At 47.2% G+C, this 18817-nt stretch overlaps 1 protein-coding gene across 1 annotated transcript in view; it reads left to right on the top strand.

Annotated features, from left to right (window-relative positions):
* Nucleotides 1-18817, top strand: part of P4HA3 (prolyl 4-hydroxylase subunit alpha 3) — a 140715-nt gene that overhangs the window by 89716 nt on the left and 32182 nt on the right. The window contains exon 5 of the mRNA XM_082247764.1: nt 15848-15899. Within this exon, the coding sequence (XP_082103890.1) occupies nt 15848-15899 (52 nt within the window). The remainder of the gene's footprint in view (nt 1-15847; nt 15900-18817) is intronic.

Genomic DNA, 18817 nt, shown 5'->3' with positions numbered 1-18817 from the left:
ACCTAATTAGTAAATAGAGTCCACCTTTGTGTAATTTAATCTCAGTATAAATACAGCTGTTCTGCGAAGCCCTCAGAGGTTTGTTAGAGAACCTTAGTGAACTAACAGCATCATGAAGGCCAAGGAACACACCAGACAGATCAGGGATAAAGTTGTGGAGAAGTGTAAAGCAGGGCTAGGTATTAAAAAAATATCCCAAGCTTTGCACATCTCACAGAGCACTGTTCAATCCATCATGGGAAAATGGAAAGAGTATGGCACAACTGCAACCCTACCAAGACATGGTCGTCCATCTAAACTGACAGACCGGGCAAGGAGAGCATTAATCAGAGAAGCAGCCAAGAGACCCATGGGAACTCTGGAGGAGCTGCAGAGATCCACAGCTCAGATGGGGGAAACTGTCCACAGGACAACTATTAGTCCTTTATGGAAGAGTAATATATAATAAGAAGAAAGCCATAAGAAGTCCTGTTTGCAGTTTGTGAGAAGCCATGTGGGGAACACAGCAAACATGTGGAAGAAGGTGCTCTGGTCAGATGAGACCAAAATTGAACTTTTTGGTCTAAAAGCAAAACACTATGTGTGGCGGAAAGCTAACACTGCACATCACCCTGAACACACCATCCCCACCGTGAAACATGGTGGTGGCAGCATCATGTTGTCGGGATGCTTTTCTTCAGCAGGGACCGGGAAGCTGGTCAGAGTTGATGGGAAGATGGATGGAGCCAAATACAGGGCAATCTTAGAAGAAAACCTGTTAGAGTCTGCAAAAGACTTGAGACTGGGTTGGAGGTTCACCTCCCAGCAGGGCAACGACCCAAAACATACAGCCAGAGCTACAATGGAATGGTCAATATTAGTGTTCAACTGATATCGTTTTTTTTATTGTCTAAACCGATACTGATATGTTGGTCATCGCATATCGGTATCGGTCGATATTGGCCGAAATTTTTGTACATTAACATTTTTTTTTTTTTACAGGTACTCTTGTGGAGGGATCTGGGGGTCTAAAATTCCCCAAACCCCTCCTCTGCGCTTAAAAGCATTCAAAACAGCCAAGTTTGGCTGTTTTGAATGCTGTTATTTATTTTTAATCTGGCGCCGAGTACCCGGAAGTGACGTCATGCCATCACTTCTGGGTTTTTACATGGAGACCCGATCAGAGCCGGATGCAGCTTTGATCAGGTCTTTTCTTCGGCGGCCGTGCAGACTGGTTGCCGGGTCTCGCGGAAGGCGGCAGGAGGGCCGTCCTCTCCTGCTCCTTGTAATGACAGCCGAGCAGCTTCTCAGCCGCATCGGTAGTCATTACAAAACAGCCGACTGTCAGCTATGGACACCGGTACCGGGGTGATGCCTCTAGCTGCAGGCATCACTCGGGTACAGCACTTTCCCGAAATATTGGCAATATCGGTAACCTCAGGGGCCGATTCCGAAATATCGGGGAAAGTGTGTATCGGCCCCCCGATATATCAGCTTTGCCGATAATCGGTCGATTCCTAGTTTATATCAAAGCATATTCATGTGTTAGAATGGCCCAGTCAAAGTCCAGACCTAAATCCAATTGAGAATCTGTGGCAAGACTTGAAAATTGCTGTTAACAGACGCTCTTAATCCAATCTGACAGAGCTTGACCTATTATACAAAGAAGAATGGGCAAAAATGTCCCTCTTTAGATGTGCAAATCTGGTAGAGACATCCCCAAAAAGACTTGCAGCTGTAATTGCAGGGAAAGGCGGTTCTACAAAGTATTGACTCGGGGGGGGGGGGGGGGGGTAATACAAATGCACGCCGCATTTGTAAAACATTTTGAAAGCCATTTATAATTTTCCTTCCACTTCACAATCACGTGCCACTTTGTGTCGGTCTATCACATAAAACCCCAAAAAAATACATTTACGTTTTTGGTTGTAACATGACAACATGTGGAAAATTTCAAGGGGTATGAATACTTTTTCCAGGCACTGTACAACTCATGATACATTCGTGTGATGGTCACTGGGAAGAATTACCCCCCTTACAGAAAGCTAAAAGGAACAATGGTGTCAGTGGGAACTTATCTGAGAGGCAAAAATTGCCCATTGTTCAAGGAACCCCTAGCAACCTCAGGAGGAACCCCCAGCAACCTCAGGAGGAACCCCTAGCAACCTCAGGAGGAACCCCTAGCAACCTCAGGAGGAACCCCCAGCAACCTCAGGAGAAATTCCTAGCAACCTCAGGAGGAACCCCCAGCAACCTCAGGAGGAACCCCCAGCAACCTCAGGAGGAACCCCCAGCAACCTCAGGAGAAACCCCTAGCAACCTCAGGAGGAACCCCCAGCAACCTCAGGAGGAATCCCTAGCAACCTCAGGAGGAACCCCCAGCAACCTCAGGAGGAACCCCCAGCAACCTCAGGAGGAACCCCTAGCAACCTCAGGAGGAACCCCCAGCAACCTCAGGAGAAACCCCCAGCAACCTCAGGAGAAACCCCCAGCAACCTCAGGAGAAACCCCCAGCAACCTCAGGAGGAACCCCTAGCAACCTCAGGAGGACCCCCCAGCAACCTCAGGAGGACCCCCCAGCAACCTCAGGGGGAACCCCTAGCAACCTCAGGAGGAACCCCCAGCAACCTCAGGAGAAACCCCCAGCAACCTCAGGAGAAACCCCCAGCAACCTCAGGAGGAACCCCTAGCAACCTCAGGAGGACCCCCCAGCAACCTCAGGAGGAAACCCCAGCAACCTCAGGGGGAACCCCTAGCAACCTCAGGAGGAACCCCCAGCAACCTCAGGAGGAACCCCCAGCAACCTCAGGAGGAATCCCTAGCAACCTCAGGAGGAACCCCCAGCAACCTCAGGAGGAACCCCTAGCAACCTCAGGAGGAACCCCTAGCAACCTCAGGAGGAACCCCCAGCAACCTCAGGAGAAATTCCTAGCAACCTCAGGAGGAACCCCCAGCAACCTCAGGAGGAACCCCCAGCAACCTCAGGAGGAACCCCCAGCAACCTCAGGAGAAACCCCTAGCAACCTCAGGAGGAACCCCCAGCAACCTCAGGAGGAATCCCTAGCAACCTCAGGAGGAACCCCCAGCAACCTCAGGAGGAACCCCCAGCAACCTCAGGAGGAACCCCTAGCAACCTCAGGAGGAACCCCCAGCAACCTCAGGAGAAACCCCCAGCAACCTCAGGAGAAACCCCCAGCAACCTCAGGAGGAACCCCTAGCAACCTCAGGAGGACCCCCCAGCAACCTCAGGAGGAACCCCCAGCAACCTCAGGGGGAACCCCTAGCAACCTCAGGAGGAACCCCCAGCAACCTCAGGAGGAACCCCCAGCAACCTCAGGAGGAACCCCCAGCAACCTCAGGAGGAATCCCTAGCAACCTCAGGAGGAACCCCCAGCAACCTCAGGAGGAACCCCTAGCAACCTCAGGAGGAACCCCCAGCAACCTCAGGAGGAACCCCCAGCAACCTCAGGAGGAACCCCCAGCAACCTCAGGAGGAACCCCCAGCAACCTCAGGAGGAACCCCTAGCAACCTCAGGAGGAACCCTGACTGAGAAGCCCGACTCTAGGTGCTTTCTTGCAGTATCTGTACCATCACCTTCTTTAAGCACTTCTGGACCGCTTACGTTATATTTACTGCGGCAGGCTGGCTCTTACAGGCAAAACGATGTAGGTCTACGTCGCTCGCCTGGGGGCAGCTAGGGGGGAGCGTGCTCCACCGGCAGCGCTCCCACCCCCGATCCTCAGTGGGGAAGCCGATGCACGGGGCAGGAGGCTCCGATTGCCGCCTGACACCCGCGATCGTTCCCCGCTGAGAGTGAAGGAGGGTCGGATGTTGTAAGTACAGCTGAATGCTTTTCTCTCTGAAATGATCACAGAGCGCCTGTGATCCTTCTATATAGGATCACATGTCTCTATAGTCATTTCACAAGCCACGCCCCCCCCACAGTTAGAATCACTCCCCTAGGCTCACATTTAACCCCTTGATCACCCACAGGGTTAACCCCTTCCCTGCCAGTGTCATTATTACAGTGACAGTGCATATTTTTAGCACTGATTACTGTAGTGTCACTGGTCCTCACAAAAGTGTCAAAAACGTCAGTTGGGGGTCCGATCTGTCCGCCGCAATGTTGCAGATCGCAGATCGCCGCCATTACTAGTAAAAAAAAAAGAAAAAACAATAAAAGTGACATACATCTTTCCCGTAGTTAGTAGACGCGATAACTTTTGCGCAAACCAATCAAAATACGCTTATTGGGGGTTTTCTTTACCAAAAATATGTAGCAGAAAACAAATTGGCCTAAAATGATAAAAAAAAATTGATTTTTAGATTTTTTTTTGGGAATGTCATATAGCAGAATGTGAAAAATATAGGTTTTTTTTTGTTTTTTTTTTCCAGAATTGACGCTCTTTTTTTGTTTATAGCGCAAAAAAATAAAAATCTCACAGGTGATCAAATACCACCAAAAGAAAGCTCTGTTTGTGGGAAATAGAGGACGTGAATTTGGGAAAAGCGCCGCACGACCGTGCAATTGTCCGTTAAAGTAACGCAGTGCCGAATCGCAAAGTAGGGCCTGGTCAGAAAGGGGGGCAAATCCTTCCGGTCCAGAAGTGGTTAAAAAAGAAGTAATAATTTTCAAAGAAAAGGAAATGTATTTGCCAATATACAGGAGATAAGTGGAAATAAAAGGATTGCATGGTCAATATTTTATATTTCGGTCTCCTGGTTCATCCATTCGACCTTTTATTTCTGGTAAAGCAGGAAAAAGTAAACACCCCCCCATAAACTCAGCACCAGAGGAAGGTCCCAAGAGTCCATTCCAATCCCTCACACCTCTCATATTAAAAACATGGAGTCCTCCTCCGCTGTTTGATAGTCTAATACATGACTCAGGAAAAGGAGTTCAATGGGAGGGGGGGGGGGGGGAGTTAGAAGAGGGGGGGGCGAGCATTGTAACCACAGGATATAAGAGGGAGAGTATTGCGGCTGTATATATATATATATATATATATATTTTATCTTTATTTATTACGGCCAGGACTGAAAGTATTGTTATTTTTAATGCAAACCTTCAGCCAAAAACAAAAATGAAAAATGAACGTTATAAATACCTGGCATCCCCTGCACCCCGTTATCACCTTTATTGTAAAATATAAAGTCTTGGCATCCCCTGCACTACATTGTTGGCTTGATTTACAGTAAATACCTGGCATGCCCTGCACCCCTTTGTCTCCTTCATTGTAATGTATACAGTCCTGGCATCCCCTGTACCCCACTGTCTTCTTCAATGTACATTATACAGTCCTGGCATCCCCTGCACCCCTTTGTCTCCTTCATTGTACTGTACACAGTCCTGGCATCCCCTGCACCCCTTTGTCTCCTTCATTGTACTGTACACAGTCCTGGCATCCACTGCACCCCTTTGTCTCATTCATTGTACAGTATACAGTCCTGGCACCCCCTGCATCCCACTGTCTGCTTCAATGTACATTATACAGTCCTGGCATCCCCTGCACCTCTTTGTTTCCTTTATTGTACTGTATACAGTCCTGGCATCCCCAGCACCCCTTTGTCTCCTTCATTGTACTGTATACAGTCCTGGCATCTCCTGCATTCCACTATCTGCTTAAAAGTATATTATACAGTCCTTGCATCCCCTGCACCCCTTTGTCTCATTCATTGTACAGTATACAGTCCTGGCACCCCCTGCATCCCACTGTCTGCTTCAATGTACATTATACAGTCCTGGTATCCCCTGCACCTCTTTGTCTCCTTCATTGTACAGTATACAGTCCTGGCATCTCCTGCATCCCACACTCTGCTTCAATGTGCATTATACAGTCCTGGCATCCCCAGCACCCCTTTGTCTCCTTCATTGTACTGTATACAATCCTGGCATCTCCTGCATCCCACTATCTGCTTCAATGTACATTTTACAGTCCTGGTATCTCCTGCACCCCTTTGTCGCCTTTATTGTACTGTATACAGTCCTGGTATCCCCTGCACCCCTTTGTCTCCTTCATTGTACAGTATATAGTCCTGGTATCCCCTGCAACCCACACTCTGCTTCAATGTACATTATACAGTCCTGGTATCTCCTGCACCTCTTTGTCTCCTTCATTGTACTGTATACAGTCCTGGTATCCCCTGCACCCCTTGTCTCCTTTATTGTACTGTATACAGTCCTGGCATCCTCTGCACCCCTTTGTCTCCTTCATTGTACCGTATATAGTCCTGGCATCCCCTGTACCCCTTTGTCTCCTTCATTGTTTTAATCAGAGGGGGCTATACAAGGAAGGACATTCTATGTCTAATGCTTCAAACATGTAAAGGAAGTGTATTGTGATTTTCAAGAACCGTGCGTTATAACCACAGGATATAGGAGGGAGAGTATAGCGGCTGTATATATATTTTATTTGTTTATTATGACCAGGACTAGAAGAAAATGCTATTTTTAAAGCAGACCTCCAGCCAAAAACAAGAGAAAAATGAAAAGCCCTTTAAAAGATAACAGGTTTTGCTGCAATATTCACCTTCAAACCAGGAGATTAGCCATGCAGTCCTTTTCTCTGCCACTAGATGCCCTCATTTAGATGGCTAGCATCATTCAAACCACTTCCTCTGAGCCCAAGTAATCTTGGACCTGTGCTCAGCCTGTAACCGGACAGTGACAAGAGAAGCAGTAGAATGATCATCTCTTTGTTACTTTGTTCTCTCCTATCAGCACACAAACAGATTGGCTCCTTTGTACTGCTTCTTTCACTCACAATCCAGCCCTGCTGTACAGGGACTGCAGGAGGCTGATATCAGGTCACATTCAGGTCCTTACACAGCTTGTATAATACATTTAACAATTTATTACTGAATTCAGAGCCAAATTTGTATATTTCTCTTTTGTTCATTGACGGACACAGCTCCTGAGAATCTTGACCATTGGGTTATACTGCCCCCTACAGGAGTAGGACACTAGGCAGAAAAAAAGACTGACTTTGCCTATGGGCAGTCCCAGGAAGTATACTCGCTCTCTTGGTCCTGGCAATTTTTTGCTTTTAGTTAGATTTTTTTTCTCCTTTTTTTTCCCTGCAAGATCTACAATCAACTGCCGGACTGGGCGACGAGCTGAATAATCTAGATCCAGTGGTCACCCCAGTCTGGCCAGCGAGTGCACGCAGACCTCAACTCCGCGCTAGGTCTAGGTCTGGCCTGCGAGTTAAACGGTCGCATACGACCAGGTCTCTGCCTGCGTCGCAACATTCCTCCTTGCCAACGGCCCCCCATTTCGATGGTGAGGGGTTCTGTCTGAAGCGGTGTCCTCCTTGTTCTTGGTATGGTGAGTAGCTGTCCCCCCTCTCCCCCTGGAGGGTTTTGGGGTGGACTTGGGCCTCTCCCTGGGATGGTCGGTCCCCCGGGTTCCTCTGCTTCCCGTTAGGTACCCCCCCTCCTCTGTGCCTTGTGGTCCCTGTGGGTCATCTAGCCCCCCCCCTCCCCTTCTATCTTGGGGTAGTGTGGTGGTCTGGTCTACCTTCTGGGGTTGGGGCAGTTGCTGTTATGGTGATGGGGGTGCCTCGCCGGCAATTGGCTGCAGGGGGAGCTGTACCTGGTGGGAGCTCCTGCCAGTCACCCCCTTCCTGTTTGTGCCTTGCTTTGGGCCCCAGGGATCCCTTCTGGGTCCCTGGGAGCCTCGTTTGCTGTGTTGCCTGTATTCTGTATATACGGCGGCCATGTTTGTGGAGTTTGACGGCCATTTTGCGTTGGTCTGGCATTGAAAATAGCGGTGGCCATGACAGTGGAGCCTTTTGGGTGGCGATTTTGACTGTGGGAGCCCCTCCTTATCCACTGGTGCTGGCTGTGTCTCTTTCCTTCTGGACGCCGCACATGGAGTACACTGCATCCTGGTGCTGCCGATGCCTGTCTTTCGGGGTGGTGAGTCTGGTGGGGCCTTCCTCTCTCTGCTGGGGGTGCTCTGTTGCTGGCGACCGGGTGGTGTTATCAGTGCGGTGGGAATGTCCCTTAGAAGTGTTTGTTACACATTTTGTGGGGTCCCCTTATTCCTTATGGAGTCTTTAGTTTCCCCCACCTGACCCCCTCTCAGAGGCTGCGGGACCCTCCAGGTCCCAACCATCCATTGTTGCATTGACAGTGGTCCTGGAGTCTTTTGTGTCCCGGGTGGAGGTGGCTTTGTTGGTGGCGGGCTAGCAAAAAGTGCCCCCCGCCTTCCCCTGCCTCATCTGTCTCCTCAGATCCTGAATATAATTTGGCTGCCACAGACGTAGCCCACCATGAATGGTCTGCAACCACGTGCCCTGATTTCTCAGATAGTGAGGATGATACCTCCACACCTGTAGCTGCGAATGAAAAGACGCTGGTGGACACACTGATTGTGTCTGTGCATGTGACTTTAAAAATGGAGGACGCAGCTAAAGCTGCGGAGGAGGCACCGGTCCCCTTTGGCACTCATGACGGTGTTTCACTTCCCCTTATATTTTGACGGATTTGTCACAAAAGAGTGGGAACATCCAAAACGTTCCTTTGTGGTCCCTACGTGATTTGCAATGAGGTACCCTCTTGAAGAGTCCCTTCTTAAAAAGTGGACTGTTCCACCGGTTTCCTAGTTGAATAAGGCAACCATGATTTCGGTGGAAGAGCCTTTAAGGATCTGGCTGACAGGAAGACAGAGGCTGTGGCCCGCATTATGTTCACTGTTGCTGATTCGGCACTTCGACCGGTATTCACCATTGCCCTGGTGTCACAAACTCTGACCGAGTGGGCTAAACTTTTACGTTGTGTCCTGGAGGGTGAGCAGCTCCCCCCCCTGCCTTTGCTGAGTTGGCGGACCAGTTGGTCCAGGGGCTGCAGTTTATCTGTGATGCCTCTTTGGTGCAGCTCCCCTGATTTCTAGACTGTCTGTTTCAGCAGTGGTCCTTAGGTGTGTTTTGTGGCTCAAATGTTGGTCTGCGAACCAGACCTCTAAAAAAGCATTAATTGATCTTCTTTTTCAAGGAGATCACCTGTTTGGAGCTACCCTGGATGACATCATTCAGAGTCTCACGGGGGGAAGAGTACTTTTCTTCCACAAGCTAGTAAGGGTAAGGAAACTCGTCGTAGATGTGACCCGTCCCTCTTGGCTCACAAGAAGTTTTTTCGTCCCTCATGGTCGGCTAACAAGGGTTCAAAGCCTTTCAAGGCCTCATCGGGGGATCCAAGCGACCTTGGTCTGGCAAGCTGAGAGCAGGTTTCTCCAAACTCCTGCGGACAAGGCTCCTTGAAGGTGCACCCTCACCTGTGCCTGGGGTGGGGGGGCATCTTCGCTGGTTCCTGGACCCGTGGACTTCCTTGGTGCAAGACAAGTGGGTCCACGAAGCAATATGGTCTGGCTACAAAATTGAGTTTCGTTCTTATCCTCCGGAAATGTTTTTTTCTTCCAACGTGCGCCTGTCCCTGGACCGATTACAGGCTCTCTTTGGGGCGGTGCAAGACCGGTTACTTCAGGGGTTTATTGTCCCGGTTCCGACACCATAACATTTTCAGGGGTTTTATTCGAACCTGTTCACGGTCCCAAGGAAAGAGGGCAAGGTGCATCCAATCCTGGACCTCAAGGCACTGAACTGCTTTAGTTCAGAATGGAGTCCATTCGCATGGTGGTGGCTTCCCTGCATCAGGGGAATTTCCTTTTCTCTAGGACGCTTACTAACACATTCCAATATGTGTCTGTCACCAGCGCTTCCTCTGGTGTGGGAGCGGAGCATTTTCAGTTTGTGGCGTTACCCTTTGGTCTTGCCTTCGCTTCCTCAGGTCTTCACAAAAGTGTGGGCCCTGGTGCTGGCGGAGTCCCCTACTGCTCTGGTAGACAACGTGGAAATTACTATATGGACTCTGAGGTAGTTCGGCTGGCTTCTGAATTATCAGAAGTCTACTCTGGATCCTTCCACAAAGTTGGACTATCTGGGTCTGACTCTGGACTACAGCCAGAGTGTTCCTTCCTCTGGACAAACTCCATCCCCTGGTGTCCAGCAGGTCGTCTTCCCTCCGGACTTGCATGCGGGTGCTGGGCCTGATGGCTTTTACCTTCAAGGCGGTCCCGTTTGCACAGTTCCATATGAGGTCCCTACAAAGGGAGATCTTATGTGCGAAGTCTCTGGACAATCAGCTGAGCTGGGAAACAAAAGGGGGTCCCTGATATGGTAGCTTCATTCTCAGGCTCTTCGACGGGGCAAATCCTTTCTCCCCCCTGTATTGGACAGTGGTCACCATGGATGCCAGTCTGTCTGGGTGGGGAGGTGTTCTGGGCCAGAGCTCCGTTCAAGGTGTCTGGACACTGGAAGAGCCCAGACTACCAATAAATGTCCTGGAACTCTGAGTGATCAGCCTGTGCCTGGATCACTGAATGGATCATCTTTAGGGGTGTCCAGTGCGAAATCAGACAACGCCACAGCTATGGATTATGTCAATCACCCGGGGGGCACAGGAAGTGTGTTGGCAGCTCTGGAGGTAGCCAGTTTTCTACGGTGGGCAGAACGCTTTGTTCCAGGCCCTCTCCGCCACATTCCCGGGGTGGAAAATTGGCAGGCAGATTATCTCAGTCGGTAGGCGTTGGACCAAGAGGAGTGGTCCCTTCATCCGGAGGTGTTTAATCAGTTGTGTCCCTGGTGGGGCACCCCCAGGTGAATCTGTTGGCATCTTGGCTCAACAGAAAGGTGCAGAGGTTTGTGGCACATTCACTGGATCCTCTAGCGGACGCCACAGACGTGCTGGTGACCCCTTGGGGCCAGTATAATCGTATTTACGCCTTCCCTCCTCTCAAGCTTCTGCCGAGACTCTTGTGCAAGATTGAGGCAGAAGGTATTCTGGTCATTTTAGTGGCTCTGGACTGGCCTCACCAGTCATGGTACACTGACCTGATGCAGCTGGTCGCTGACGTTCCTTGGAGACTGCCTCTCAGGGAGGATCTGCTGTCCCAAGAGCTGATCTTCAATCTTGCTTTACAGTTGCTGGCTTTGATGGCTTGGTTGTTGAAAGCCAGGCACTGAAGGACAGAGGTTTTTTTCTGGGTCGGTGATTCCAACACTGTTGAAAGCTAGGAAGTCTTCCTCTAGGAAGATCTACCATTGTACGTAGACAGCGTACATTTCGAGTCACTTGGGGTTCACCCTTGCTCTTTCTCGGTGGCTCGGGTCTTGACCTTCCTTCAATGGGGGGTTGAGCAGAAATTGGCTTTGAGTACCTTCAAGTGCCAGGTGTCGGCCTTTTTGGTCTTCTTTCAACGACCCTTGGCCACACACTCCGTGGTGCGTACCTTTATTCGGGGGGTTCGACATTTGACTCCTCCAGTGTGGTCTGTCTACCGCCTTGGGATCTCAACTTGGTGTCAGTCCTCCAGAACCCTCCCTTTGAAAATAATTGGGAGATTTCCCTGCTTACGCTGTCCCAGAAGGTGGTCTTTTTGGTGGCAATCACCTCTGCGCGCAGGGTGTCAGAAAATGGCGGCATTATCTAGTCACTCCCCTTAATTGGTGGTCCACAAAGATAAGGTGGTTCTTTGTCCCTGGCCGTTGTTCCTTCCAAAAGTTGTCTCTGATTTTCATTTGAATGAGTCTTCCCTGTGTCCCTGGCCAAAACATCTTAGGGAAGTGGCGTTAAATGCCTTGGTATTTTTTTGGCGCAATTCAGGTGTACCTGGCAGCTAAAGAGTCCTTTAGGAAGCCAAACTCCCTATTTGTGCTTACAGATGGGCCTCGAAAAGGACAGTCTACTTCGTTGAAGAATTGGGTTTGGATCTACTTTGGAGGTTCAATAGTCGTGTCTGCCACCATCCCAAAAAATTGTTTGTGGTATTTGTGGTGCCTCAAGTCAGGGTGGGATTTTAAGGGCAGGAGTAAAGGGGATAATCGAAAGTAGTATAGAGGATAAAATTTATTTACAAAGTATGAATATAAATACAAACATTCATAGTGAAAATGGGTAAAGGCCCATTGTGCCAGTGAAAGAGGAAAAGTTCAGGTGTGATAACAAGTGACAATAATGTGACTTGAGTTGATTTTGGTGATCCTGCTCTGCTGATTCTCATGTCAGAAGACCGGAATAGACGCAGAGGAGGTAACCAATCGGTTAATCCGACATGTTTCGGCCAACTACGGCCTTTATCAAGGATCTGTCACCGATTCTAAAATAATCAAAGAGATATATGGTATCAAGTAATGGCAATTGAAGAGAACCATAATTGTAAGGCAAAAGCGCACAATATGTGAGTACATACATTTTGGATATATGTCCACTTCCTAAGGTTGAGCCTTCCCGGAGTTTCTCCAGGAGCTACGGGAACAATATGCTGTGAGGGTGAGATAAGTAGTTGACTGAGTATACAAGCAAGGGGAACCAATGATTGACTAATGAATAAGGTAATAATAATTACTTGCTGGGCAGAAAATTCTGATCCAGGGATCCAAATTAGGATTAGATATGTGTCAAAAACTTCCACATGATTGGTTCTGAGATCTGGTGAAAATATGGTAAAGTTGCCAAGAGTAGGTAATTTTATTAGAGTATGTGTGCATTTAACCATCAAAGTAATTTGGACTCTTTTCCAGAAAGGTTTCCAGAGTGGTCCTAGAGGACTTGGTAGGAGAGATCTAAGAAAGCTCTCCTCCAAGTAAAACTTACATTTTGATGTGGAATTAGCAAGGTCACAGCATGAGGGCTCCGGGTCCGCCTTCTCCCTCGGTCAGAGAGAGACTGGCAGGCTCAGAGTGTTCCCCGGCCTATAAAGGCAGTCGCGCATGCGCAGTGAGCGCTGCGTGACGCTGTCTGGTATTGTCCATGCACGGTGTGGAGAGCGCTTGCGTGCAGCAAGAGCGCATCCCCAGAGACCGTGCGGACGTGCCAGTGAAGGCCGCCGACACAGTGCGAGAAGCCGGATCATCCCCGAGGGGATGAAAGGAAGGTGCGAGACCGACCATACGGGTTTCAAGTGCCCCGATCCATAGGGATTCGGGGCTACCTGTGCCGGGAGTTCATGGAGTCTGGGGTTGAGGCTTAAGAAGTGGATGTAATATTGAAAATCATGAAATATTAAACAAGGAAATAATCCCTAATAAGTAAACAGCAATAATTGAATTTAGCAGCATGGAGTTTGCAGAGGAATTTTCTGTGGGAGAAGAAGGAATGGGGGCAAGGGGGGGATACAGTCGGGCTCCAGAGATTGGTCACATAGGGAGCAGTTGGAAGATCAGTGAAGGGAGGTCCATATCCTATGAGTAAATCACAGTCAATTCAGATTTGAGGGATTTATACAATCTGATTGGGTCAAGATTGTATAATCAAAATCAAAAGTGGACACAAAAAGGGGGAAAAAAATAAAATTAAAGGATAATTAAATATAAAAGTAAAGAGGAGAGTTTTTAGTCCGTTTTGCCGGAGGCGAAACCTGGGAGGAATGGGCGGAAGCTTTGCGCTTCGTTTAGTCCAGGTGGTGTAGTAGCTTTGAGTCTAGTGATCCAGCGCATTTCCAACTGTAAGAGGGTCTTGTTCCAGTCACCGCCACGAAGTGGCACATGGATTCTATCCAAGGCCATGAAGTTTATTTTAGGCATTTTGTAGTTGTGATGGTACGCTCTATGTCTACCCAAAGGGACATAGTAGTTGCCAACATGCGTGGCTTGCAGATGCTGGTTTACACGTTTCCCAAATTCTTGTCGGGTCTTCCCGATATAGAAAGACCCACATTCACATGTCATCATATAAATCACGCCCTTGGTTTTGCAATTGCAAAAATGTTTAGATTGGAAGGGTTCCCCATTAGGTAAGGTAGTATTTATCGTTTGACGAATCACATAGCATTGCGCCATTCACCACTCTGGAAACCTTTCTGGAAAAGAGTCCAAATTACTTTGATGGTTAAATGCACACATACTCTAATAAAATTACCTACTCTTGGCAACTTTACCATATTTTACCATATTTTCACCAGATCTCAGAACCAATCATGTGGAAGTTTTTGACACATATCTAATCCTAATTTGGATCCCTGGATCAGAATTTTCTGCCCAGCAAGTAATTATTATTACCTTATTCATTAGTCAATCATTGGTTCCCCTTGCTTGTATACTCAGTCAACTACTTATCTCACGCTCACAGCATATTGTTCCCGTAGCTCCTGGAGAAACTCCGGGAAGGCTCAACCTTAGGAAGTGGACATATATCCAAAATGTATGTACTCACATATTGTGCGCTTTTGCCTTACAATTATGGTTCTCTTCAATTGCCATTACTTGATACCATATATCTCTTTGATTATTTTAGAATCGGTGACAGATCCTTGATAAAGGCCGTAGTTGGCCGAAACATGTCGGATTAACCGATTGGTTACCTCCTCTGCGTCTATTCCAGTCTTCTGACATGAGAATCAGCAGAGCAGGATCACCAAAATCAACTCAAGTCACATTATTGTCACTTGTTATCACACCTGAACTTTTCCTCTTTCACTGGCACAATGGGCCTTTACCCATTTTCACTATGAATGTTTGTATTTATATTCATACTTTGTAAATAAATTTTACCCTCTATACTACTTTCGATTATTCCCTTTACTCCTGCCCTTAAAATCCCACCCTGACTTGAGGCACCACAAATACCACAGGACAGTCTACTTCTTCTGCGACTATTTCCAGATGGATCAGACAGACTGTAAATCAGGCCTATTCAATCAAGGGTCAAGTTCCTCCTTTCCCTGTCAAGGCGCACTCTACTCAGGCGCTCAGTGCTTCCTGGGCCTTCCGTCATCAGGTGTCATCAGGCGTCAGTGACGCAGGTTTTCCTGGTCGTTGGTGCACACTTTCACAAAATTCTATAAGGTTGATGTGTTGGCATCTGTGGATGCTTCTTTTGGCCTCAAGGTTTTGCGGGCTGCTGTTTAGAGGGCCTGTTCCCTCTTTGAGGGTGTTATATTTTCAGGTGGGCTCCAGTTGTTTTTTTGTTTTTTTTGCTGCGCTCCTGTTACCTGGTTGGCTACGTTTTTAATATTTGGGAATTTTTTCTTGCGGTTTCCATCCCTCATGTTTAACACTGCTTTGGGACGTCCCAATGGTCAAGAAGATCAGCAGCTGTGTCCGTCAAAGAAAGAAATAGAAAATGGGATTTTCGACTTACCGTAAAATCCATTTCTCTGATGTTCATTGATGGACACAGCACCCACCCCTCTGTGGAGTTGTAATTCTGACACTGCTTGTAACAAAACTGAGTACCTATAGCAGAGAGGGGGAGTATACCTCCTGGGATTGTCCATAGGCGTAGTCAGTCTTTTTTCTGGCCTAGTGTCCTTCTCCTGTAGTGGGCAGTATAACCCAATGGTCAAGAAGATCAGGAGCTGTGTCCGTCAATGAACATCAGAGAAATGGATTTTACGGTAAGTCAAAAATCCCATTTTTATATTTACCTGGATTTCAGCTTTGTATTATTATTGTTCTTAGTATCATTATTATTTCTAAGTCAGGTAAATATTGCATATGTATATTTTCTATTTTCATATCAAGCTCCAGGCTCCATTTCACACGTTTATCAACCCAACCCTAACTGCTTTGCTGAGAACGGTCTGTTAATAGACCTCTGTAGCCAAAGATGAGTTTCGACACATATACAGCTCAATACTATAGAGATTATAACGATATTGATTACAAACTACATATTTCAGGCTTGTAGGACAATCTGATATCTTCAGTTATCTATATTATCAGAGAGAAACAGTCCAAAAGTAAACAGCTCCTGTTCTCTTTATAAAACGCACAGTGCTCTGTCATAGGTTATTCTGTATTATATTTTTTATATAAAGGTACATGTTGGCCTATTAGAAGTGTGTTTATCTCTGTGTATTTCCTCCAGGCAGGGAATGTATCTCAGGCACTGGATCTCTCCAGAGAATGTCTGCTGTACGGTATGTAACCAGCAAACGTCACTGCTCTCTTCTGTATTACTGCTAGATAGAAGAGTTCCCATTTTATATGTGGGGTATTTTTATAAAGCAAAATAAAAATGGTGCAATCTGTCCGATTCACCACGATGTTTGTATTACACCTCAACGCAACAACACGAATCTGGCAGAAGGTGGGAATGTGATGAGACATCTGGGGTCACATAATGATCAGCATCTCCAATGCTGGCAATCATACAATATGGTATAATGGATGTAATCTACAGAGTAGCAGGCTTCCCCTGCACCCCTGTATTGCTTACATTGTACAGAATACAATATACAATAAAGGAACCCCTTGAACCCGTTATCTCCTTCACACTACAGTACAGAATACAAAAGAGGCATCCCCTAAACCCCTATTTCCCTGACTGTATAGTATACGCTACAGGCTTCCCCTGCACCCTACTTACTCCCTGATTGTAGTGCATAATAGTGCTGGCATCTGGTGCATCCCATTAACTTCTTCATTGTACAGTATACTTACCTGGCATGTCCTGCACCCCATTAACGCCTTTATTGTAACGTATACAGTCGTGGCGTCCCCTGAACCGTATTGTTGGCTTCATTGTACAGTATACATACCTGGCATCCTCTGCACCCCAGTATCACCTTTATTGTAAAGTACAAAGTCCTGGCATCCCCTGCAGAATATTCCCTTTATTTTTACAGTATACGTGCCTGGCATCCCCTGCATTCCATTGTACAGTATACATACCTGACATCCCCTGCACCCCATTATTGCCTTTATTGTAAAGTGTACAGTCCTATTATCCCATGCAGAATATTCTCTTTAATTTTACAGTATACGTACCTGGCATCCCCTGCATTCCATTGCCTCCATTGTACAGTATACATGTCTGCATCCCCTGCACCCCATTATCACCTTTTATGTAAAGTATAAAGTCCTGGCATCCCCTGCACCCCATTGTTGGCTTCATTGTACAGTACACATACCTGGCATGCCCTGCACCCTATTGTTTCTTTCATTGTAACGTATACAATCCTGGCATCCCCTCCACCCCTTTGTCTCCATTGTACAGTATACAGTCCTGGTATCCCTTGCACCTCTTTGTCTCCTTCATTGTACAGTATACATCCTTGGCATCCCCTGCACCCCATTATCACCTTTATTGTAAAGTATTAAGTCCTGGCATTCCCTGAACCCCATTGTTGGCTTAGTTGCACAGTATACATACCTGGCATACCCTGCACTCCATTAACACCTTTATTATAACGTATACAGTCCTGGCATCCCCTGAACCCTATTATTGGCTTCATTGTACAGTATACATACCTGGCATGCTCTGTACCCCATTATCACCTTTATTGTAACATATACAGTCCTGGCATCCTCTGCACCCTATTGTTGACTTCATTGTGCAGTATACATACCTGGCATGCCCTGCACCCCGTTGTCTCCTTCATTGTAACGTATACAGTCCTGGCATCCCCTGAACCCTATTGTTGGCTTCATTGTACAGTAAACATACCTGGCATGCCCTGCACCCCGTTGTCTCCTTCATTGTAACGTATACAGTCCTGGCATCCCCTGAACCCCTTTGTCTCCTCCATTGCACAGTATACAGTCCTGGCATCCCTTGCATCCCATTGTCTCCTTTATTGTACTGTACACAGTCTTGCCATTTCCAGCAGGAATACTGATATATTGTTGGTGTGGGAAGGATAATATCATAGATAAAGCCCAGCTTTTGATCTTTCTTCTTTACATTTTTTTTCCATTATTCCATACATCAGACCGCTAGACAATACCATGAAAACATAGATAAAAAAAGCAGGTGCGCTAAACTCATGTGGGTCAACCAATCAGGTTAAAGGTGAATCAATAAGGTGATGTCAAAAATAATTTGTCACAAAACTAATGATAAACACATCCCACAGTGAATACTGAATGATATAAGTCATCATTCATCGCCACGCGGACCGCGATGCAGGCGGCCACGGCTTTCCTCTCTTCGGTCCAGTCCCGATGTGTTACTAAAGACGCTAAATGTAAGTGCACCCCTGTATTCTATTATTAAATGGTTGGAAGGTACTGCACTATTGTCCGGTCTTTATTTTCATGAAACACTGTGAGGATCTATTCATTGGTACCAGAGTGGATTCATCCAGACCTAGGCTGCCCAGGAAGGAGGATATCTATCATCAGGAGAGTTTCTGATCAGCCCTATGCCATTAATCATCCGGTAAGAGGCTCATCCTCCCTTTGAGTTGTGTTTTCCAGCATATATCCTCACTTGGGCATTTTCCTTTATCTGGATTCTAATACCTATACACCCTTATGATTTCCATTCTCTGGTAAGGGGCCAGTCCAGACATGGTGGTGGGATCACCTACACCTTAACCTCCCTGGCGGTATCCCCGAGCGTGACTCGGGGTGGATTTTTTAGGCTAGGATCGGTATCCCCGAGTCACGCTCGGGGTAGATGTGCAGAGCGCAGATCGCTGTCTCTTACCTTCTCCTGGCGATCCAGCGATGATCTCTCATTGCTGTGACCGCCAGCCAAGATCCCCGCCGCTCGTCCGTCGGTGTGATGACTTCCTAGTTCCGTTCCCTGCAGCAGCAATGGTGCATGGGAGCGGAACTAGGGAGGGAAATTCAAACGTTGCACCAAACACAAACACATAACATTTATATTATATATATATATGTGTATATATGTATACGTATATATATATATATATACAGTGGGTACGGAAAGTATTCAGACCCCCTTAAATTTTTCCCTCTTTGTTATATTGCAGCCATTTGCTAAAATCATTTAGGTTCATTCTTCTTCCTCATGAATGTACACACAGCACCCCATACTGACAGAAAAACACAGAATTGTTGACATTGTTGCAGATTTATTAAAAAAGAA

Source organism: Pelophylax lessonae, assembly GCF_965119305.1.
Source record: "Pelophylax lessonae genome assembly, chromosome: 2".
NCBI lineage: Eukaryota > Metazoa > Chordata > Amphibia > Anura > Ranidae > Pelophylax > Pelophylax lessonae.
Note: the sequence above shows the minus strand (reverse complement) of the source record. Positions and strands in the feature narration are given on the sequence as shown.